This window comes from Poecile atricapillus, chromosome 12, assembly GCF_030490865.1.
Source record: "Poecile atricapillus isolate bPoeAtr1 chromosome 12, bPoeAtr1.hap1, whole genome shotgun sequence".
Lineage (NCBI taxonomy): Eukaryota > Metazoa > Chordata > Aves > Passeriformes > Paridae > Poecile > Poecile atricapillus.
The window spans coordinates 3,163,189-3,186,764 of record NC_081260.1 but is presented as its reverse complement, the minus strand read 5'-3'; the positions used below and the strand labels follow the sequence as shown (position 1 = coordinate 3,186,764).

At 44.4% G+C, this 23,576-nt stretch overlaps 1 protein-coding gene across 1 annotated transcript in view; it reads right to left on the bottom strand.

Moving 5' to 3' along the window:
* Positions 1-23,576, bottom strand: part of TRPC5 (transient receptor potential cation channel subfamily C member 5) — a 63,886-nt gene that overhangs the window by 9,158 nt on the left and 31,152 nt on the right. Inside the window, exons 4-6 of the mRNA XM_058847892.1 lie at positions 22,380-22,519; positions 16,184-16,506; positions 9,835-10,030 (exon numbers count right to left, since the gene is read on the bottom strand). Of these exons, the coding sequence (XP_058703875.1) occupies positions 9,835-10,030; positions 16,184-16,506; positions 22,380-22,519 (659 nt within the window). The remainder of the gene's footprint in view (positions 1-9,834; positions 10,031-16,183; positions 16,507-22,379; positions 22,520-23,576) is intronic.

The following is a 23,576-nucleotide window of genomic DNA, read 5'->3' as shown; positions in this document are numbered from 1 at the left end:
TCTCTCTCCACGTGCCTCTTTATTGCTCTGCGCAAAACCCAGAGCAGGAAACAGCACAGAAAATGTATCAGGGCTGGCTTTCCAGCAGGCTAGCACAAAAAAGATGCCCTTGTGTGTCCTGAACAGAAAGCACTGCAGAAAGAGGGTCAGGAGAAAATTAATCTTCACAGAAACTCCACCCAGGCAAGTCTTGTGCTGCTTCAAAGTTGTTAATTTTGTAATATGTGTCAGGCAAACTGAAATAACATCAGCAGAGCTCGGGGGTTTTGTGACAAGCTCAGAGAAGCGAGCAGCAAAAATCCGAGCAGGCTATTTGACGTAAATGGTGCTTAACATTTTTCAAAGGAAAGGATGTCATAGAAAGAAAAAGTCTGTGAGAAAATCAGGAAGCTACAAAGTCAATTATTGCATAGGTAATTCAGCTGCAGCTGGCAACAAATGACTTTGCTTTCAAAGCTGGGGATGACATACTGAAGGGTAAGAACTTAATAGGATCAATCTCAAAAATAATACAAGAAAAATTGCTAAAACAGGACAATCTAGCATTAAGAAAAGCAATTAGAACAGTGAGGGGATGAGATAGAGAAGAGATGAAAGAACTGACGAGCACAAGGCAGAGTCCTGGGCAGCTGCAGTGGCTCTGAGGAGGAGCTGTGACAGTGCCTGGGACACCCAGCCCTTGGCAGAGGAAAATAAGGGAAAACACAGCTGGAGCAGCAGGCAGGGCAGGAGGGTGGAAAGGGAGAGCAGCTCCCCAGGATGCAGCTCCAAGAGGGATTTTGCCTCCAGCACAGAAAAAGGAGCACAGGCAGGTCCCGAGGAAAAATTGATAAATAAATACTAGCACTGGGAAAGAAGGAAAGTGAATTCTGGGACCAGGATGCAGGTCACTGACTTCAGGCAAGAGCAAAAGGCAGACACTGTTTGCTTTCCTCACTCTTAGGTGAGGAAAGCAAACAGAGCACAAGGGAGAAAAAAAACCTTCAGATCTAAAGTTCATATAGCAGATAAGCCATCACTGGGACTGTGAGCCTTAAAAACCTGAGAGCTGGGGGAAGATGGCAGAGCCTGTGAATGAACACACTGCAATGGAGGAAGTTAGGAAAAATTTCCTGGATTTTGCAGTGTCTAAGGCCCCCCACTTGGGAACGGCCAGAATGCCAACAAGGCACAGCACAGGACCTGCATTTTGTTCTAAGTTGGATAAGGGAACCCCATCTTTGGAGCACAGCCAAAGAGGCTCAGGAATTATGGAAATGGGGTTGGTTGCAGTGGAAAAGAAAACCACAAGTGGCTTCTGAACATGCCAGGTCAGGCAGAGAGCAGGGCCATCATTCCCTCCTGGGTGACAGAGCTGTCACAGGAGCTGTGGCACTGGCCACCCCTGCCCAGAACCGTGGCTGCTTCTCCCAGCCCCGGGGAATCAGTTTGTTTGTACTTGGAAAATGCATGCTTTAGCATCTCTGCTATTTATAACTTCCATGTGCAGAAGATATTCATAATTAAAATTTTTATTATGGCTTGCAATGCACTGCATTCCACGGTGTATTTAGGTTATATATACATATATAGATATATATCAAATACTTTTCATCTCCCACCAGCATCTTGGATGGAAACAACGATAGCTAATGAGAAGACCAGGGAATATTATATTGGAGAAAACACAGAGAACTGGGGATTGTGCTGGTTTTAGTGCAGTTAAATTATGGGAACTGACATCTTTTTGTTTCCGCAGTCATATTCCAGTTAAGTTCGGTTTTTATTTTAATAGTCAAATAAATCGGAGCAGTGGGAAGGTCATGCAGAGAAGCAGCTCTCTAAAAGCCTCAGCAGGAAGAAACAATGAGGAAGATCTCACCAAGGCTTTGTTCTTCCTGCCATCCATTCTCTCTCCTCCATCACTGCCTGATAAGAGCCTCTTTTCATGCTGAAGGTCAGAGAGATAAGGGGCATCTGTGCTGATAATGCTAACTACCCCCAGCCAGGTCAAAATCAGGTAACTCACAGGTCCTGGAGAACTGAGCAGGCATGGCTGAGCCAAAGTGTTTGAGTGCTGATGACTCTGTTAGTACTAAGGCAAAAAATAAACAAACTTAGCCTCATTTCTACTCGTCCTATTTCCAGAATATTGTCTTTGATTTTTTTTTTTTTTGATTTTTTTTTTTCTGCATAGCCAGTCAGGCTGGGATTTGATCTTCAAAGGTCCTTTCCAACCCAAGCCATTCTAAGAGTCCATAAAGTTATCACTGCTAAGGTTATGTTATCTATATAAAGTTATGCTAAAGTTAATGTTATCATGTCTGCATTACACTTGGAGATCCTGCTGGGCTCAAGAAAGTGCCTGTTCCTCTCTGAGCAGCCATTCCCAAAGCTCAGGAATCAACCTCAGCTCTCTCTTGTGGCTTTAGGGTGCTCAGTCTGTCCGTCCAGCCACCTACTGCTGGTGGATGGGAGCCTTGGATTCTCTGCTGGACACAGCCAGGATGATTCTCTTGCACAAACTTGCCCTGGAAGGAAAAAGCGCTGCAGAATTCACCACTTTCCATTCTGTGTGCAAAGCCCTTGGTCTGACCCTGCCTCCTCCAGCTGAGTTGCTGCAGGTGCTTTTCAAAGGGGAAGGACAAACCATGACACTCCTCCGCGTCAGGAGAGCCCAAAATCCGTCCTGTGAGTCACAGTGTCCTGCTGAGGACTGGAGCAGAGCACTGGGAAACCAGGATGGAGCAGCCTGTGGGGTTTGCAGGGGGTTCTGGAGGCTTCACCTCCCCAAATCTCCTCAGAATTCCCTCATCTCTTCACAACCAAAGCCAGCAGGGAGCAAGTTCCTCATGTCCCACTCCCTGCCCCTCACCAGAGCACAACTCTGTCCGTGTATTCAGGCACCAAGTGCTTCAGTGTTTTGCTCTTTTATGAGAGGCCATAAACTGCCTTTCCTGAGCAGAGGAATGGAGCTGGATTTCATGTTTTACTGAGCCTGTAAAGGTCACAGCAGCAGAGGGAGCAGCAGGTGCCCAACACCTCTGGAAGGCAGCCTGCTTGCACCGCCACTTATAAATGCAGCGCCTGAGCTTAGCTGCCAAAAACTGAGTAATTGCTCAAAAATTAAAAAAAATCCTCTGTCCTGACCATTTAAATACATCCTTGAGCCGAAGGGAAGGGACAGATCATAAAATGCATGAAATTGCTCAAGTCTGGAAGTGAACCTTGAGCTGTGCAGATAGCGCTGGCTCAGGAGAGAAGTCTCTGTTTTCGCCTACCAAAAAGCAAGGGGTTGCAGCTGAGTGGGAACAGGACCAGCAGACAAAAACAGACAAGGAGATAAAGCACCCAGGTTATTATTAATCATTTCCCCATTTAATTAGGAGTGGTTGTGTGTATCCTCTTTAACCTATATGATCAACATCAACTTATTTGCAAGATTGCAGCGTGTTGCAAAATGAACTCCGTGAAGCACTGGCATCTAAAATGACGTATTTCAGAGAATTCTTAGTAATATAGCTGTTTCCATTGTTCAGTACCAGGGGAAAGCTCTTCCCAGATAAATAAATCCCTTTTAGTATTTCACTGCTTTTTCCTCAGTAATATTCTTCTTTTATCTTTCACTTTTCCTCTTTTCTACTGCCTCTCTAACACGAGTCCCCTCGATGCAGAAGCACAAGATAATGCTAATTGAGCTTGTCAGGCCTAAATAAAAGATGGGATAATGCAGGAGGCTGCAACCTATGTGGTTCCATCTGGATCCTTCAACTTCTATCACGTAGCAGGAGCAAACCTTGCTGTGCTGCTCACACGTAATGGGCAGAGAGTTATTGACCTGTCAGGCAGGGCACTGGGGTGTTAACTCCACCAAAAAAACCCCAGAGCCCAGCCCTGAGAATTCCAGAAATAAATGCCAGCCAGCTCCTGGAACATCTTAAATCAGCCAGGGCTCATCTATGGATTGCAAGCTCATCTTTTTTCACTCGAGTGTAACATTTCTGCCCCCAATGAGCCCCAAAGCAGTTTGGCCCTGGTGGTTTTCAAGGGACACATAAACACCTGTGGTTTCAAAGATTAAAAGCAGCAGAAAGGCTGAACCCCCTGATTCTGCTGACAGTACTCACAGGAGTGGCAGGGCTGGATCCTGGGATGGAGAATGAGCTTTGTCTGCTGTAAGAACAGAAGATGCTGCATGTGAAGCTGGAGCACATCGAGTGCCTCTATTTAGAGGCTCTGCAAACACCAGATGAATATTAACAACGTGATTCAAGTCCATGGGTTACATGTAATTAGGCCAAAGCCAGCAAAAAGACAAACAGTTCTACACCTTCAAATGAATCCTTTAGCTTGCTAACAAAAAGCAATTAAGCTGCCTGCCAGTCTGGAGCGAGGCTCCAGGGCTAATTCCACACACAGGCCCCTGGCTGTATGGGAGCATCCCTGCACACCACTGCTGCAACCTATTTCCCTTCATTTTCCAATAAAAATCTGCTGGGAGTCCCCCCACACCCAGGAACGAGGTCCAGAGAGAAGGACCAGCCTCGGGAATCAATCCCACTGCTCCAGAGGTGGGCTACAGCTCCTCAGGAGGGAACAGGGAGTGGGGGTCCAGCATTTCTCCACGTGGGGGAATGGAACAGAAATCCTGAAATGAATCATGAAATCATGGAATGGGTTGGGAGGGGCCTTAAAGCTCATTTCATGCCCACCCCCTGCCATGGGTGGGACACTTCCACTGTCCCAGGCTGCTCCAAGCCCCGTCCAGCCTGGCCTGGGACACTTCCAGGGATCCACAGCTTCTCTGGGAACCTGTTCCAGGGCCTCTCTATCCTCACAGGGAAGGATTTCTTCCTTATGTCTGATCTAAATCCACCCTCCTTTAGCTGAAGGCTGCCTTGTCCTGGCTGCCTGTCCAAGTGTCACTAAAGGCACTAAGTGCAGGAGAATTTCCCATTTCTATTCATTATTGCTGATGCCAGGGATGAGTTTTCAGAGCGCAGTAATTGAGATCTGGGTAATTACAGCAGTGCTGTGGAATAAAGAAAAGGTGTGAGTGTGTCACCTGCACCTCAAACACGGCTTCTGCACATGGGCAGTGACCAGCAGATGTGTGTGCTGGTCAGCAGGAGGCTCTGAGGGCCACAAAACCGAGGGACAAAGCTGGCAAACCAATGAAGAGCCATTTCATCCTCTTTCCAGAACCTCCTTGTTTCGCTTGCACCATAAAAAAGCTTCAAGAAATATTAATCCCAGCTTGTATTGGCAACACAACAAGAGCATAACTTCATTTTCTGCTGTATTACAGAGCTAAAAACCACCAACGGCTTAATTTCCAGGAAATTCAAATTAATGGTTCTGAAAGGGGCCTGGTGAGATGAACATTTCCTGATGCTTTACAAGAGCTTGGTTCTGAGTCCAGATTCTGCCCTCACCTCTGTAGGGGAAACACCACCACCCCAAAATCTGTCATGTGCCACTGGGCAGCTGTTGTATTTCAAACTAAGTTTGTTGGTTGATAAAATTCCTCCTTTTAAAAACCTCTAGGTGGTAACTGTGCAGGCTGTGCAAGCAGAGGAACATTTTCTGACAGTCCTGAGGGTCACAAATCACAGTGGGGAAGAGAATTTCTGCTGGTGGTGTGAATTAAAGTGGGCAACAATTACTGCTGAGGGAGTTCAGCTGGTGCAGGGAAGTCGAGGAATCCGTGTGCTCTGCAGATGAAGGAAAGTTTGAAACTACCACCTGGGGGAAATCCAAAGTTATCTTGGAAACAATGTAATAGAGAGCTGAAAAATCTTTATGTTTCTCTGTGCCTTCATTTTCAAGCTATCTAGTCTGCAAAAATTGAGAAAATTCCATGTCTAATATCCCTGTACTTGCAGTCAGAGTTTTATTTATTTTCTATCTGCACATGCCATTTCTGTTTAGTGCACACCTTTTGTTTTGCTATGCAAAACATTTATTTTCTTCATTCTCCTCTTTAACTACTTGTGTTAATCCTCTCCATTTAATTTAATCATCTAAAACTGCACCCTGAGTTTGGTGCCCAGTGCCCTGATTCCTCCAACCCAAACATTGACAGCTAAATTTATATTTAGACACGCACTAACCTCAGAAACACCCTTAAAACTTACTTTAAAGCCTGCAGTCTTTTGCAGGAACAGCTGTCTGAGATGAGCTACCTTGAAATGACATTCCAACCAACAGGAGGACACAAAATGCAATATACAGACCGATTTTACAACTTTACACTCTCTTCTGGAGCCAAGCCATTATCCCAGCATCACACACGGACACACTCGAGGCCGCAACACCTTCACACATGGACCCAGAGGGAATTTTTCTCAGGCTCACTCTGGTGTAAGAAATCCCTGAGGCATTAAGCATCCTTGTACTTTTATCCTGGAACATCTGAAAGCTGCGAGGGCTCACATCTCTGTTTAATGTGCCAGCGGTGGGTGGGTCGTGCCGCAGAGCTGCTGTGCACAATTTATCATCCCAAGTCTCCTGCACAGCCCTGGGTTGCTGTTCCTCCACTGATATTGCTCCTGCTGCTGCAGTCAGAGCTGCTGGTGCACTTCCAGTGACTAATCCTTGCCTGATTCCCCAGAATATCAGGGGTGTGGCCACAAGGAACAAGCTGTTAGCAAATACACGTGAATTCCCTGCAGTGCATACCTGCACCCGAGGGCACCCCCAGGACCCTCTGTGCCAGGGAACACCAACTTATCCCGCTTATTTTGAATAAAAATTAGCTCCTGGCAGGAGGATTGTATGACTTCAGGTGCAGCCAAGTGGCTCTGATGGGAAACAGCCCATAAAGTGTCCTCACCACCCACTCAGTTACTTTCTGGCACTTACAAATGATGCAGCCACCTGGCCACTCTCACATCATTCCCTTGTCCTTCCTCTCGTGATTGTGACAAATTCCTCTTCCCATCCTCGGGTGACGTCTGGGAAAGTATTGAGATGAGGGAGCTGGCGGTGCATAACATCCCAGGGCATCCTGTGCTGCTTGTATAAAACATTCTGATCTTCCCATATTGAAAAGGCACAAAATGGATGGAAATTTGGGGGATTGCATCTGGATTTTGTTTGCTTTCTTGGTGAAAGATGGTGTCTGCCATAACCAGACTATGGTTTGGCATAAGAGAAAAATGGCCTGCCTGAAAATAATCGATATTGAAACTGCTTCAGGGCACTCCTGGAAGTTTGTATTTATTGAAGTCTGAAATAGCTGAGGAAAAAAAAAAAAATTATGGCAGAAAAGTTCTCCCTTCTCTGAGTCAAGAAGCACTTGAAGCAGAGGTTTTTCTCTTTGCTCTGCCTTCCACAGACAGCGGTGTTTCCATTCTGTGTGCCTGCAGTGCCAAATTCAGCAGGCAGCCCTCATCCCCAGCCTGGGGAGACAGAGAAGGAAAGACAGCTCAGATTCTCCCTTCCCAAACCTCGCAGCACAAACTCACATCTGAGCCTGGGAGGAAAGCTGAGCTGAAGAATATCTGCTACAAATGCATTCTATTTGTCCCTGCAGGAGAGGAGGGGAGTTTGCATTGCAGCAGCGCCTGGGGCTCATTAACAAACGGGATTAATGAAGATGTCCTCACCGCTCCACTGCAGGGGAGTCAGATGCGCTCTCATCTCACTCCCCTCCGTTTTATCGCTCTGCAGTGATGCTCCTGGATTTCTTGATGAAGATCTCCACCCCACCTCAAGGACTCCTTTCCCCTCCTTCCCCCCTGGAATGCTGTCATTCCCGGGTATCCCACATCATACAAACCTCAGGAGGAAGAAATGCCCAGTCTAGCACCCAGCCCGCTGGGATTCAGCAGGGGGTGAACCTGATTAGGGGAGGTTAATTAACGACCCACATTTATAAAGCTCAACGTTTATTAACGGCTTGTTTTCTTCGGGGGAGAGATTAATTGATGTTTGCCCTTAGAAGACACAAGAAGGGAATTTTTTCCCGGAGAGAAGGCATGCAGAAATGCAGCTTCCAAACCCAAATGCACGGGAATAAAGATTGGAAGTGACTGCGTCTTGCCTTCGCAGGAAATGTCACTGCTCTCGGAATCGACTGCAGGCAGACACTTTTAATGACAGCCAAGTCTCCTGTAGCATTTCCAGTGCCATTTTCCCGAGTTTTGCCTCGGTTATCTGCAGAGTTCAGTCCTCTACCCCCGGGTCTATCAAGGTTTTCTGATGGGGCCGCTCCCAGCTGCTCCAGACACAAAACCATGAACACAACAGCGCTCTCTGGAGCGCTCACTTCGGTTAATTGTTATGATGGGTCCCCTCTAATTCATGTGGGATTGTGTGGAATGTGTCATTGCATCACTGGAATTATTCAGGGGAAAGAATGATGAGTGGTTTGTGGCCCAGTGAATAGCAAATACTGCTATTCTTATGCCAGTCTTAGGCTTAGGCTTTGTCTTAGTGACAAGCCTATTCGATTGCAATAAAGGAAAGGGAATTGGAGAAAATGGCCAAGGAGAGAATCTTTGTTTTCTGTCCCCCATTCCAGTCTCCCTGGAATGTGAGGAGTAGCAGTGAACAAAGAGAAAGCACTTGAAGCATTGAAACAGACTGATAAAGCAGCGATGCCTTTGTGATAAACTGCTTTTCTGCTCATCTGGAAGGTCAGTGGTCCAGTTTTTCTCATACTTTTTACCATGATAAAGATCAGATGTCCAAAAGAATCAGCAATTTGACGGGTCTGCTCTGCTTGACCAAGTGAATTTAGGAGCCACTTGAATCAGCAGATAATCAACAACAATTGTGGAACCTGTTCAAGAAAACAACTCAATATCCCCTCTGTGCTTTGGCCAGGAAAGGAGCTCATACACACATTTCCCAGCAATTTGTCCAGGAATGTGGAAACGGAAATAGTAGGAGAACTGCTGCTGGTGCTGTTTTTGCCCTGGTTTATCTTCTAGAATAAACCAAGAGTCACCCAAAGCTGAGGAAGCCTCTGCTCTGCACCAAGGGACCAGTCAAGGACACAAACAACTCCCCTCACTCCTGTTCTGTTTCCAGAGGATGCAGCAGTTCATCACCTCACTGTCTCCAAACCCATCATGTTAGTGGCCTTGGGGAGTGGGTGCCCACTGCTTTATCTGAAGTACTGTGCACACAAGATTTTGCTTCCTTCCACGCTGTTCCTGACCCTAAGAGCCTTTAAAATGCAGAGCCACGCTGCTTTAGCTTTCAGTCTGTTGACAAATTTAATCATCAAGGTACAGATTGGCTTTTGGGTACACAGAACGAGATTACAGTGGAGAAACCAGTTCTGAAAATTCAAATGAAAGTTCGGTTTGATAATGGCTCTACAGCCCCAAGCCGCCTCAGCTCAGATCCATCCTGCACTGGGATTACTCAGGAATCTCAGATTATGGTTTTACAGCCAGGAGACTCCGGTGTTACAGATGGACACGATCTAATTTCAAGTGGGAAGACTGTGGGAAAAAGAAATTGCAGGGCTGGGCTCCTGACACACACGGTTCCACATGAGAAAACAGAACTAGGATAAAAAAAAATACACCACAACACCCACCCCCCGAGTTAAAACCAAACATCCAAAAGCAGTGGGAAGCTTTCCCTTTACACACCCGAGGTGGTCAGCAAGGTTACTCCACAGGAGGAGACAGGGGCAGATCACAGCCCATGAGCCTTTTCCAGCTAAAAAGCATCACAGCCAGAGCAAAGCCTCCTCCGCAGGCATGATTCAGGCTGGTGAGCAGAAATCCCAGCTACCTGCTGGCACAAACTGGGGGCAGCAGACTCCAGCATCCCAGAGGGGACCCACTCCAACACGGGGAGGAATAAGAGCAAGGAGAGAAGGAGGGAACTCACAGCAATGAGCTGGTAGGAGTTGTTCATCATGGCTATCAGCATGTTCAGCAGCACAACCAGGGAGATGACGTTGTAGGTCCCGAACATTGTGGCCCCAACAAATTCTGTGAATTCGTGTCTGGCTTTCACGTTGGTGACGTAGAGATTGAGCAGCCCAAACACAGACCAGAAGAGTGACTGGAGGGTCTCAAAAAGCCTGCAAATGTACACAATATTATATTTAATGTAATATTATATTTATACAAAATTTTTACAATTTACACAATTTACACAATTTATAATATATATATATATTATAAGCACATTATTACTTCATATAAAATATATTAAGTAAGAACATCTTAGCTCAAAACACATCTAAACCATGCCTTACAGCCATCATTTTTGGCAAGATTATTTGTAAAAGCCAGTAAAGGAAAGCAGAAATGTCTCTGTTTCTTTTAACCCACAAGTCTCCACACACAGGGAAAAGGGGAATGCAGCAACAGGTTACACACTTAAGAGTTCAACCAACTATACCCTGGCAGTAAATTTCTGTGGTTTGTTTTTTTTTTTAATCCTATGATGTTAGCTGTCTTTTATGGAGCAGCAGACTCCTATGATGGTAGGAAAGAAAAGTACTGAAGAAGACAGTGGGAACTTCACACAGGAAGAAAAAATCTGATTTTTAGATTTTTAGCTGGGGGGTGGAAAATGATCTTCACTAAGGGAATACACAGATATTGGGAAACACCAGAGAGCAGCCACACAGCATGGCTTTTTATCCATTCCTGGGGACACCCTGTGCTCAGCCAGTGACCCAGCAGCCAATGCATGTGAGAGCATTTGCTGTCTGTCCTTGTGAGATGCAGCGAGCACAACTGCCCTGAGGAACCCAAGGCTCCCTTTCCCACTCTGCACACATGCAAAGAACAGCCAGGATATATTCCATTTAATTAAAATTGCCATGCTGTGATACTGCTGCTATCTATAAACTCTCCTGGTTAATCAGTGCCTGCATCATTAAGGTGTCTGCAGGATAAATGCTCAGGGAACCCATCCCCGAGTACAGCGTGGCTGAACAGTGCACAACAAGGCACCACGAGGTGGGAGATGGCAGAAATCACAGCCACCTTCACCTTTTGCTCTGATGCAGGCTGAGAGTTTGCAATTGCTTCAGCTGCTGTTTGCAGTGCACCTGCACAAAACTCTGCCCTGTTTGGAATATACCTGCACAAAACTCTGCCCTGTTTGGAATACACCTGCACAAAACTCTGCCCTGCTTGGAATATACCTGCATAAAATCCTGCTCTGTTTGCAGTGCACCTGCCCAAAATCCTGCTGTGCCTGCAGTGTACCTGCCCAAAACACTGCTCTATTTGGAATATACCTGCACAAAATCCTGCTGTGCTTGCAATGTACCTGCCCAAAGCACTGCTCTATTTGGAATACACCTGCCCAAAATCCTGCTGTGCCTGCAGTGCACCTGCCCCAAACTCTTCCCAGTTTGGAATACACCTGCCAAAAACTCTGCCCTGTTTTGAATACACCTTCCCAAAATCCTGCTCTGCTTGCAGTGCACCTGCCCAAAATTCTTCTGTGCCTGCAATGCACCTGCCCAAACTCTTCCCAGTTTGGAATACACCTGCCCAAAACTCTGCCCTGTTTTGAATACACCTTCCCAAAGTCCTCCTGTGCTTGCAATGTACCTGCCTAAAACACTGCTCTCTTTGGAATATACCTGCCCAAAATTCTGCTCTGTTTGGAATAGATCTGCCCAAAAACACTGCTGTGTTTGTAGTGCACCTGCCCAGAAACTCTGCCCTGTTTGGAATAGATCTGCCCAAAATCCTGCTGTGTTTGCAATGTACCTGCCTAAAACACTGCTCTATTTGGAATATACCTGCCCAAAATTCTGCTGTTTGGAATACATCTGCTCAAAATCCTGCTGTGCTTGCAGTGCACCTGCCCAAAAACTCTGTCCTGTTTGGATTACATCTGCCCAAAAACACTTCTGTGTTTACTCTGCACCTGCCCAAAAACCCTGCCCTGTTTGGAATATATCTACCCAAAATCCTGCTGTGTTTGCAATGCACCTGCCCAAAACTCTGCCCTGTTTGGAATATATCTGCCCAAAATCCTGCTGTGTTTGCAGTGCACCTGCCCCAAAACTGCCCTGTTTGGAATATATCTGCCCAAAATCCTGCTGTGTTTGCAGTGCACCTGCCCCAAAACTGCCCTGTTTGGAATATATCTGCCCAAAATCCTGCTGTGTTTGCAGTGCACCTGCCCAAAAACTCTGTCCTGTTTGGAATATATCTGCCCAAAATCCTGCTGTGTTTGCAGTGCACCTGCCCCAAAACTCTGTCCTGTTTGGGATATATCTGCCCAAAATCCTGCTGTGTTTGCAGTGCACCTGCCCAAAACGCTGGTGGCTCTGAGTGGTTGGTGCAGCAGCTCCCACCCACCACGGGCAGAGTCCCTGGCAGAACCTGCAGCCACGGCTCAGTAATGACTCAGATGAAAGAGAATCATCACATTAATTCAGCTGGAGAGTTTCTCTTCTTTTGAAGGCTTCCTTCCATAGATGAACTAGACCCGACCCCACGGAGCTGATGAGATCATCCCTGGTCTCTCTTTGCTTCAGCCACAGACGAGTGACCTTTCACAGCCACGTCAGCTGCGTAATCAGCAATCTAAATAATTGCTCTATTTGGGCATCTTTGGTTTGGCTTTCTAAAATATGGCATTTATATCATCCAAAAATGACATTTATATGCCTGTTTAGGAGTTTCCATTTTGGCCTGAGGTCAGCAGATGTTTTCAAATGAAGCTACTAGACAAACCAATATGAATAATTCAGATGCTTTCCTTGACACACCAGGAATTTGTTCTCCCATCATCTCCGGGCATTTGTTCACATGTATCCCTAGGTCTTACATGTGGATTTAGTTTATACTTTGTGGATGTATCTCATGTTTTTCACTGGCCAAAATCATAAAGATGCTTTAAAGCAAAAAACCTTTCTCCCAAAGCCCAGGCTGTTTGTTAGGCTTATTAAATAACAGAGGGAGTAAAATAAGGATTAACCAAAGAATGCCAAGCATTTCTTTGCTAGAAGTGGTGAAGTGCTAACTGTCTTTTAAAATATTTATAATATTTTTACTATTAACAGCAGAAATACTGCTTTGGCTCAAAGGAGATAGAGGTTCTCATCATTAAATGCAATCAGTTCTAGAAGTGATCAGAGCGTGGTTCTGGATGAACTGGTGTCATTTGGGCTCAGACTAAGGCCAGCACATTCACATGTGGGCATGCAGTGCCCTTGAGGAAGACACCAAGTGGTTCCTGCAGCTCTGCACAGCAGCTTCAGGCGCTGTGTGCTCAGTGTTTGGTGACAGGACAGCTCCACAGCCTCTTTTCACAGTCCATGTTTTTGGGGAGGGCTCCCACTGCTTTGGAGAAGCAGCTGTAAAGAAATAGAATTTTGGAAATTGTGATTGAGAGACTCTTGTGTCCTGCTGAGTGTATTCTGAATCCTAATCAAACAGAAGAATTCTCAAAGCTCCAGCACTCTCCATGGCAGCTTGGGGAAGAGCAAATTCCCCCTCTGCCACAGGAAGCTGGACCCAGGGGGAATGGCAGCGTGACCGTCCAGAGAGAAGGACACAGCAGGTGTGACTTCCTCCACCCCTTCCTCCTCTTCCTCACTCTCTTCTCCCTCCTTCAGTCTCCAGCATCACAGCTATGAACATATTTTCCAATCATCTGCCTAAGCAGCAGGCACTCTGTTTTCTGAGGGATGGCAAGGCCAAAGCAGAAAACCTTAAATTATTCATGACTTCCCCTCCTTGCTGTCACCAAGGAATATTACTTTTCCATGATCTGTGCGAGCAATGCAGAAAATTTCCTCACCAAGAAAATGTTAAAACCCACCCTTTGGGAGCAATAGGAGAGTAATGTGGCAGTAAATAGGTGTCACACTTGACACGAGCTGCACACACACCAGGGGCGTCCTCTCTGCTCCCCCTGCAGAATTAGAGCTCATTGTGTGAGCCCAGGAATGCTCGTGGGAATCCAAGAGCACTGATCCAAAGCTTTTCAGATTTATTCCTTGAGGTGAGGAATGAACCACGAGCAAATTCAGGGTCCCCAGCTCTGGCTGGACTGGCTCCAGCCCCGTTTGCTTCCCCCCCAATTCCAATATTTGGATCTGCAGCTGCTCCTTCCCAGCCACTGCCCCACACTGTGCATCTGCTCCCCAGACAAATGTCAGCTTGTGCTGGGGGTGTTAATAACGACCATTTAAACTTTTAAGAACGCATTAAATAAATTTCTTAAGCGAGCCTCAAACAAAAAGTACCTGCAGAGTGTTCTGTCCCCTGCCAGGAGACCTCACTCCTAATGGATCCCCTCCCACTGTGATTTTGTTTTACACAAACCTCTGCCACAAAGGCTGAGCCCCCTCAATTTCCTTTCTGTGCTACATTCCCTTGGCAGGGGGTTTAAATGAATGTTAGGGTGGCAGAAATTGTGGTTTGTATTTAAGCTGATCTACACACTTTCTGCTAAGTGCTTCTTGTATCATTTTTAGCTCCCAAGACATTACATCTTCTTACAGACTTCAGGATGGTTGGTTTGTTGCTTTGTTGTTTTTTTTTTTCCTGCTGGCCCAATGGTCTTTTTCTCCAGCCAAATCCTGCTGTTGTTTTCTCCACTTACCTGACACAATGAAATCTGTAAAAATACAGGTTTGCAGTGGTGGCAGGCCCAGAATGCAGAATTGAACACATCTGCTCACCACAGCTCCAGAGAAAGGCAGGATTTGGTACTGGATTTTGTAGGCTTGACCCTTCCTGAGGTAGAATTTATCCCTAAACACACACACAGTGCTTGCCAGACCTTCCTCCCTCTGGCTGCTGCATCAATGTGGACACAGATCAAGGAATAGTATTTGTTATTTAATCCCTCTGCAAGGGCAGCACGACACATTTCTGGGCCATGTGAGGCGACTGAAACAGAGGAAAAAAAGTCTGAAATCTTTAATTCTGTTTCTCATGAGCACAGTGCAGGTCAGTTCACTTCCCCCAGACAGAGATGGGTTTCATGAGAAAATTCCTGCAGGCTGTGGTGTTCCTGCTCTGCAGTGGGAAATGCACTGGCACGTGGCTGGGCTAGCAGCTCACCATGCTCCTGAAGGATGGGCTCTATCCCATGAAAATTCCATATTTCCTTTAGGAGAGAGCCCACAGGACAATGCTGGAACCTTTCCTCTTCCAACCAAGTCATGTGGCCTGAGCCATCATCTGTTTTTGATAACGGTGCAAATCCATCCCAAATCCTTTCTTAACCCCAAGCCTTCAGCTGACAGAGGGTGGAGAATTATTGGGCATCATGACAAGTTTTATTTAATTTAGCATAAAGTGGTGGACAACAGTTTTGTTTTGCTTGTTTGCAGGGCGTGGGCCTTTTTCTAGACCGTGCTTTATTTATTTCTCCTGCCATTGTGAGTTAAGTACTGTGCAAGCAGAGAGAACAATCGGGTGGGGGCTGATTATTATAATTATTTCTACTATTAGTAATTAAAACAAATACATCAGCAAGACAATTCATGTCATTTTTCAGCATGTGCTCTCTCTTTCAGCTCTGCCAGCTGTCCTCACAGCAATTTCCATGCCAGCATCTCAGTAAAGTACCAGCATTCCCAGCAAAAAAAAAGGTTCTGCTGAGATTTTAGTCTGCAGGGAAATCAGAGAAGCCTGCAACATCATGTTAAAATCTAGGTCTAGGTTAAGTTGTTGTTGTTGCTGTGTCACATTATGTATTCATATAATTAATATAATTAATACAAATAAATAATTGTATTGATTTAATATTATATTATATTATATTATATTATATTATATTATATTATATTATATTATATTATAATGATCTAATATAATTATTTCTTAATACCTGTTTCTAATAGGTTTATCCCTTACTCCCTTCATTTTATTCAGGTTCCCCTCCTTTCTTCAGTAATTAAGCAAAACAATTAACTGTGGCAGAACCACACTTCCTTTCTCAAATATACTGAAACTGTGCCTGGACATAAAATAAGATTTAAGTTGCAGGATCATGTAGGGAAACTCCCTGGTCCAGAACTTAAAGGTCTCCCCCTGGCAGACATGAGGGTCTCTGTGACAGCAGAGCTCAGCAGAACATCTGCCCCCCTTACCTGCCACCTTTCCTGCAGAGCCAAGCACCTCACCTGGTCTTTGCAGATGAATAAATAAAGGCTCTGGCAGTGCAGTGACAGCAGCAAAGGCAGGGGACACAGGGGACAGGGCAGGCAAGGCTCAGAAGCAGAAAGGAGAGGATGTCTTACGTGGAGAAGGCATTGTTCTGTTTCTCACATCGGATCCCCTTGCAGTTGTTGGGTTCCTCCGAGGCACTGGTCTCATAATAAAAATAAAGCTGGTTCAGTCCATTGGCAAAAGCCAGAAGCACCAGGCAGTAGATAAAAAGGAATTTGAGGATGTCTAGCAGCATGCGTCCCAGAGAAATCTGCAGGGGTCCCAGGTGTGAGTTGGCTGTAAACAGGGAGATGAGACGCAGGGAACTCAGGATGTTGGATATTGCAAACAGGGCTTCAGCAATGAGAGTCGGGTGCCACATCTCCCACTCCTCCCTCGGCCGAGAACCGTTGTACTGCAAGAAAGAAAGGAAGAAAGGATGGGCTTGTAAAAGTGAGCTGTGTTCTAATGACTGAGGCAACTCCCAAAGTCACACCTGAAACTTCTTCTCTCTTTGGTTCTGCTGCACTTCTCGCAGCTGGAGTTCCCAGTCTCTGAGCTGAGCTCTTTTGGGATTCTCCTTCCTTCACGGGGAGTTCTGCTTATCTCAGTTCTCCAGCTCAGGGACAAAACTCCAAAGCTCCTTAGGATCTTGCTTCTCGTGTTTATTAGGATGTTATCACAAAACTTGGCATGTTTTTCTGCACAAGTTTAATTCACTGCAACCTGGCACACTTTGGGCTTTGATGGCACAAAATGGCCACAAACTACACGGTTGTTTTATCTTTATATCTATTTTTTACCCAATTAACTATAGACACGTTATTGTTTTTATATTTTAACAAATAAGTTTTTTATATCTACTTATGTAACTAAAACTGTGACTAACTTTCAACCAATCACTCTTTGTGCTCTTAAAAACTGCAGAATCATGGAGTAGAAGGATGGAGAGCTAAAAACTACACCTTTTTTCTTCCATTTTTACTCCATGTATTAAACATTCTAAAATCTATATTTTTCACCTCAGTGACATACTAAACATTCTACTACTTTCTACTTAATTTTTTTATAAATCCTGGTTTACCCAGGGATATTTGGAAGCCCTTCTGTCAGTGACAAATAGGATTAATACCTTTTTGGAGAATAGGACAAAGAGAGAAATGTCTCTCCATTTCTGGATTCCTACACACACCCACTGATTCTCACCCTTCACAGGTAAATCCTAACCAGGTCCTGTGGTACAAAAAGGACTTTTAACTCCTGACATCTCAGCAGCTGTCAGACTCTCAGTCAGGAGCTGACTTGATTAGGGCAGAGATGAAGGTTTAATGATGCTTTTTTATGAATTCTGCCTACTACATTATGATGCCTTGGTGGTGAGAGAGTGGGACCAGGTTTTCTTTAGAGGCTTTGGGTATTTGGCCGTTCTTAGCCTAGGAAAAATGAGGATTTTTTAAAATTTGTTTTACTTTTGAGTTCACAGTCTGTGGGTTCCTTATATCCATGAGTTCATACACAACCTCCTTCTCTTTCAACATTTAAAGGGGCTCAGATCTGAGCAGGTTGCAGGTGTAAATTTCCAATTACTTTTGTATTTCTTCCTCCTAAATATTATAAACACATTATAAACACTGCACATTCCAGGAAAAATGGGAAGGAGGGAGGGATAAGGAAGGGAAGAAGAGAAGCAGTGAAGTATTGGATGCTTTTCTTCCCATGCAATCTAAAAAAAAACAGTGCCAGCAGCTCAGAACCAAAAGGCTTTCTTCGTATTAATTTTCTTATTAGTTAATTTGTCATGGCAATTTTAGGAGAGTTGCTAAAGCAGAGGCCTTAATTACAGCTGAAACACTGGGTACAGTTGAGTGCATCAATTACAACATTAACTGGGTTTGTAATGTAACTGTAAAAGCAGAAGCATTTTCTCAGCAAAGTGCAGCCAAATGTGAACAGGTAACACAAAAGAGCTGGTTCTGTAAAATGGAACTGTTCTGGATCTGTAAAATAAAACTCTTCTGGTTCTGTAAAATGGAACTGTTCTGGATCTGTAAAATAAAACTGTTCTGGGTCTGTAAAATGGAACTGTTCTGGGTCTGTAAAATGGAACTGTTCTGGGTCTGTAAAATAAAACTCTTCTGGTTCTGTAAAATAGAACTGTTCTGGGTCTGTAAAATGGAACTGTTCTGGGTCTGTAAAATGGAACTGTTCTGGTTCTGTAAAATAGAACTGTTCTGGGTGTAAAATAGAACTGTTCTGGGTCTGCACAGTGGAACTGTTCTGGGTCTGCACAGTGGAACTGTTCTGGGTCTGTAAAATAAAACTGTTCTGGATCTGTAAAATGGAACTGTTCTGGGTCTGTACAGTGGAACTGTTCTGGGTCTGTAAAATGGAACTGTTCTGGTTCTGTAAAATGGAACTGTTCTGGATCTGTACAGTGGAACTGTTCTGGGTCTGTAAAATGGAACTGTTCTGGTTCTGTAAAATGGAACTGTTCTGGGTCTGTAAAATAAAACTGTTCTGGGTCTGTAAAATAGAACTGTTCTGGGTCTGCACAGTGGAACTGTTCTGGGTCTGTAAAATGGAACTGTTCTGGGTCTGTAAAATAAAACTGTTCTGGGTCTGTAAAATAGAACTGTTCTGGGTCTGTAAAATGGAACTGTTCTGGGTCTGTAAAATAAAACTGTTCTGGGTCTGTAAAATAGAACTGTTCTGGGTCTGTAAAATGGAACTGTTCTGGGTCTGTAAAATGGAACTGTAAAATAGAACTGTTCTGGGTCTGTAAAATAAAACTGTTCTGGGTCTGTAAAATGGAACTGTTCTGGGTCTGTAAAATGGAACTGTTCTGGGTCTGCACAGTGGAACTGTTCTGGGTCTGTAAAATGGAACTGTTCTGGTTCTGTAAAATAGAACTGTTCTGGGTCTGTAAAATAAAACTGTTCTGGGTCTGTAAAATAAAACTGTTCTGGGTCTGTAAAATGGAACTGTTCTGGGTCTATAAAATGGAACTGTTCTGGGTCTATAAAATGGAACTGTTCTGGGTCTGTAAAATGGAACTGTTCTGGTTCTGTCTGTTCTGGGTCTATAAAATGGAACTGTTCTGGGTCTGTAAAATGGAACTGTTCTGGGTCTGTAAAATAAAACTGTTCTGGGTCTGTAAAATGGAACTGTTCTGGTTCTGTAAAATAGAACTGTTCTGGTTCTGTAAAATAGAACTGTTCTGGGTCTGTAAAATGGAACTGTTCTGGCATAACGACAGTGGCACAGAGAATGGAGTCAAAGATATTTAACATCAAGGAATAATTGTCCTTTTAACATTTGTCTCCACTCATTTAGCATGCATAAAAAGGCAAAACTGCACTCAGAATAACACAGCTAACACCAGAACCAGCATGTTCAGGGCTCCTAAGATAATTCTGGTACCTTTGAAAAGGAAATGGTACCATTATCAATCACACTGGCAGACGAGATTGCAGAGACTTTCTGTTTCAATCTGAAGGTCCAATACACAAGCTCCCAGCTTTTTCAAGGGCTCAGCAAAAAGCAGGTTGATATTTCAAACTATCCCTCTGTATGAAGGAGATGAGACATGATACAAAGGCATTTCAGCATGACCTTGGATTGCTTCTGACATTTCCAAACTGTTCTTTATTACATGGACATCATGGCCTGAGCCTGTTAACTTGATTTGAAGATGGGTCTTAAAATGCCTACAAACAGGCAGAGAGGTTAACTTTTTGTGGATATCCAGCAGTGGGGGTGGGTGGGTGGGATTTGAACAGTTATTCCCAATTCTCTTCTGCAAGCTGGCTGGACACAGCAGCCATGGCCTCTCTGCTAAGGTTTAGCACATAAAGGTATGGGAAAAGGTCTTCTGTGTCCCACACCTCTTTTGAAAGGAATATTTAGGTCATTAAGGTCATTTTTTGGTCCTTTAGGAACGGATGGTATCTCCTCACTTGGCAAATAGCATCTTCAGAGCAGCTTGGCATCACAGCTAACAGAGAAACAGCAGATTTCAGAGTTATCTACCCAAGCTGGGTATCTGGGAAGGCTGGAATAGTTTGGTTTGGTGTCTGTTCAAACGATGAAACACAGCAGAGATGTACACAGAATAGTGCAAATAAATTACACCGTGCTGTCACATTTACCCTTCCTCATTACATGCTAATTCAATGCAGCAAATGAAAACTGATTAAGAAAGTATTTCCACCCTATAATTAACCTGAAGATTCCATTGGTATCAGACAATATCAGAGCCAGGTCTTGGAACCAGTCAAATCAAGGAAAAAAAGAAAAAAAGTCTTCATGTAAAAACAGGGATGGAAAACATTTAGTGTCAGTATGCAATTTATTTTTTCTGATATTTGGCAGAAAGTTAAATGTCCATGTAATCCTTTGAAGTTCTAAGAAGTGTTAGAATGTGGTATATTGGCATATATCCCAGCCTCTTCCAGCTCAGGGCTGTTCTATAAATAACAAATCATATTGCAAAATGTTTTGAAGCCATTATCAACGTTATAAACCCTCACATTTTGGAGCACACTGCAACCCCTGATGACACAGGGCAGAGGGAACTTCTGTCACCTGGTGTTTCAGAACTGCTCCCACAGAAGATTTCATGCACCTCTCAGAACTCTCTGACACTGACCCTCATCAGGAGCTCACCTGAGGTTTAATCCAAGAGGGTTTGATCCAAGCTCAAACAGATCTATTCCTGCAAACCCTCCTTTGTGTGCTGGCAGAGGGGGTTTTGAGGTTAACCTGCCTGTTTCTGGGGCTCTTGCAGGGAACACAAACAGAGCTGTTCCTCCTTTGTACCTGTGCTTTGGCTGTGATTTTAAATCCTGGTGTGTGACTGCATAAACCCGTGGATGCACAACTCCTTTAGTAATTTGTGTGTGAGAAAGAACCAGATTGTTAACATTTTAAGATTTGTCTGTGTATTTTACCATTTCCAGCTTTTTTTTTTTTTTTTTTTTTTTTTTTTTTTTTTTTGTATTGCTTGCTGTTTAAAGACCAACCTTTCAAGTCTGTAATTTCCTCCCTGGTTCTGAATGTTGGGAGAATAAAAGACATAATCTGTTCCTGCTTTGATGCTGTTACAGAGCTGCCTCTTCAGGGAGCAGCAACCAGCTTAAAAGCTTTTCCCTTTGAAAATCTGACTCACCAGGACTGCAGCCTTCAGGATTTTACAAAGGCCCCATAGCAGGGCTGTTTGCATTTTGGAGTCAGTGGGGCTTGGTGAATTTTCCTCCTCTTTCCCCCCTCTGACTAAACAAGGGAAGTGCTTGTCCTGGTTATTGGGAGCTGGGCTGCCAGAATCAGAGACCTTGCAAAACTGGGAAGAGCAGGAGTGGCCAAGGAGCAGATCCCAATTATTTGATTTACACCTGAGTAATTCCACTGACTGCAGTGAAGCTGCTGCTGATTCATACCAAGGGAAGAAGTAGGCCAAGCACGAAGCTCCAGCTGAAGCCAAAGAGAGCTGTTGCATAAGGAATTTTACAGGATGCCTTTTGTGTCTTGTCTTTGAAAAAGGGAGACAGAAGGAAAGTGCTTCAGGCCATCCCCTGGCTTCAAACCCTGTGCATTTGCTAATTTGGAGCATCAGAAGTTTATAAATGTGGAAGGTACTTTTGAGGATGAGCTCTGATGTGCGCTCTCACCACAAATGGAACATGACAGGGAAGAACCCACGGGGTGTTAAAGCCCCAGCTTGTCATTTCCCTGCCCACAGGTTACATACTGAAGAGTAAGCTGACCCCTTTATAGCAGATTATCAGATAGAATCCTCCTGGTAACAGCCTTGCTCTTCTCAGTAGACCTGTCACAAACTGCTGATTACTGATCTCCAGATCTGTAGGACTACAGGTTACAAAGCTTGGCTCTAGAAGAGTTCAGGTAACCCTATTCTTGTTATCCCTTTACCATTTTATTTAAAAGCCATGTTTTCAACTATGCCATGTTGAAGGAGGTCCAGTGCCAGCAGAGAAAACAAAGTGCTTTGGCAACTCAGTAGCTACAAAAGGCACAGAAAGTGGAGAAATTTCTCCTCAGTGCGCAAATAATCTATTTAACTTTTAATCAAAGAGTCGGAATGAACCGAACGGAATGAACAGGATGTTCATTCTCCAAACAAAATAATACGCTTTCCAGGTGAATTTTCAGAATTGGGCTGCTTGAAAAGCTGCTATTTTCTTTGCTGTGATTTTGATTCGAACACTTTGTACCCTGTGTACTACAGCTCTCACCAGCACATCACAAATTCCCTCTCCCAAGTTACTGTACCTTGACATAGGCAACAATTTTAAGGGAGATGGTTGCAAGATAGAGGGAGTTCATTGCAAAATCCATCAGATTCCACCAGTCATGTACGTACTCATTGAAGCCACCATCCCACATTTCCTTGATTTCTCCCCAGATGAAACCTGTGGAAAGAAAGGGAGTTCATTGCTGTGACAAGGCATTATTTGCCATTAAAGCTCTGTGTATATACCTATCATGGAATACCAGACAATTTGAAATTAACAGCTTGGAAAAAAAAATGCCTGATCCCTCTCGCCTTCTACAAAGTACAATGCTGCTGATTATGAGACATTTTACAAGTCTGCAGGGAATGCAGTCTGGAGAGAGCTGAAAAAGACCTTGGTTTCCTACCCAGGGCTCCAGATATGCACATGAGGAGACTGCCTGAAACACATGTTATTTATAACCAGTACGAGTGAATTGGCTCAGCTGAAATTTGTTCTACGTGAATAAACTCTTCAAGCAGCTGTATTGGGTATAGTTTCTAATAGATTGTCTGCTCTCACAGACACTGTGAGCAATTCATTGCTCTGTTGGACAGCACTGATTTTCCCTGACTTTCTCTAGCAACACCAGAACCAGCTTCTGCACGCCAACACAGCTCCTCCCTGACCTGCAAATATCCCACCAAAGAAGAAAGAAGTGGATCCATTCTCTGTGCTCAGCCCCTGTATTTATGCATCTTGCTGTACAAAAAGCCCACAGGGATTATTTGTGAGGAAAGGTAAGACTCAGCATGAAGCAGGGCACTGCAGCCTGGCAGTGACTCACCTCGTGTCAGATATGGCTCTGGGGTTTGTGAGGTGTTTGTTTCCAAGGATACAGCCAGAACCCATCATGTCAACTCTGAAATGCCTTCTGGTGATAATTTTTGGCACTTGCTAATGCTCACTCTACCTCCTTGCAGCTGAAAGGGTGAAGGGCAGCTTCTGAATTTCATCACCAGACTGCCAAACCTGCCTGACACAGTTCTGATTATAAGTAACTTCTGTGTCCTTTCTTGTAGAACTGTTTAAGTATTTTTGAAGAGTCCCATTATAAAGCAAATGGCAGCTCCTTCATGCCCTAAATGCTTCTGAAAATATCTTTAGAGCCCCAGGTACTCTGAATTTCCCACTTGGCATTATCCTTGAACCAAGACCGGAAACGTGTGAAGAAGAAACCAAACAAAACAAAAAC